General features: G+C 57.8%; 1 protein-coding gene across 1 annotated transcript in view; it reads right to left on the bottom strand.

Annotated features, from left to right (window-relative positions):
- COL11A1 (collagen, type XI, alpha 1) overlaps positions 1 to 104 on the bottom strand; it is a 164,925-nt gene extending 164,821 nt beyond the window's left edge. The window contains 1 exon segment of the mRNA XM_009333735.1: positions 1 to 104. Coding sequence (XP_009332010.1) covers positions 1 to 104 — 104 coding nt within the window.
- Positions 105 to 346: the final 242 nt, after the last annotated feature.

Raw genomic sequence — 346 nt, 5'->3', positions numbered from 1 at the left:
CTGACCTCTGCAGCCCGGAGCAGGATTGCGAAGGTGATGAGCACGGTTACAGCCGAGTCCCAGGGCCACCTTCTCGTTTTCCACCTTGTGGACCATCTCTGCATCTCCATGCTGGGCACCCACAAGTGTGAATTAAACCCGGGCGCCTTCAGTTTATACCGGCTCCGTCCTTTCCACTATATTCCCAGAGATGATTTCTCCTATAGAGCCATACGTGATATACCAAGAGGGGTTTTCTCTCTCTCTCGCCCCCCCTCCCTCTCTGCCCGGCCTTGCGCAGGCCCCTCCGACCCGTCCTCCCCGGTGCCCTGCCTTCAGACTGAAGGGAGGTGAGGGGGTTTAATCA

The sequence above is a fragment of the Pygoscelis adeliae genome, unplaced genomic scaffold (assembly GCF_000699105.1).
Source record: "Pygoscelis adeliae isolate BGI_AS28 unplaced genomic scaffold, ASM69910v1 Scaffold10, whole genome shotgun sequence".
Taxonomy (NCBI): domain Eukaryota; kingdom Metazoa; phylum Chordata; class Aves; order Sphenisciformes; family Spheniscidae; genus Pygoscelis; species Pygoscelis adeliae.
The sequence above is the reverse complement of the archived record's forward strand: the minus strand, read 5'-3'. Positions and strand labels throughout refer to the sequence as shown.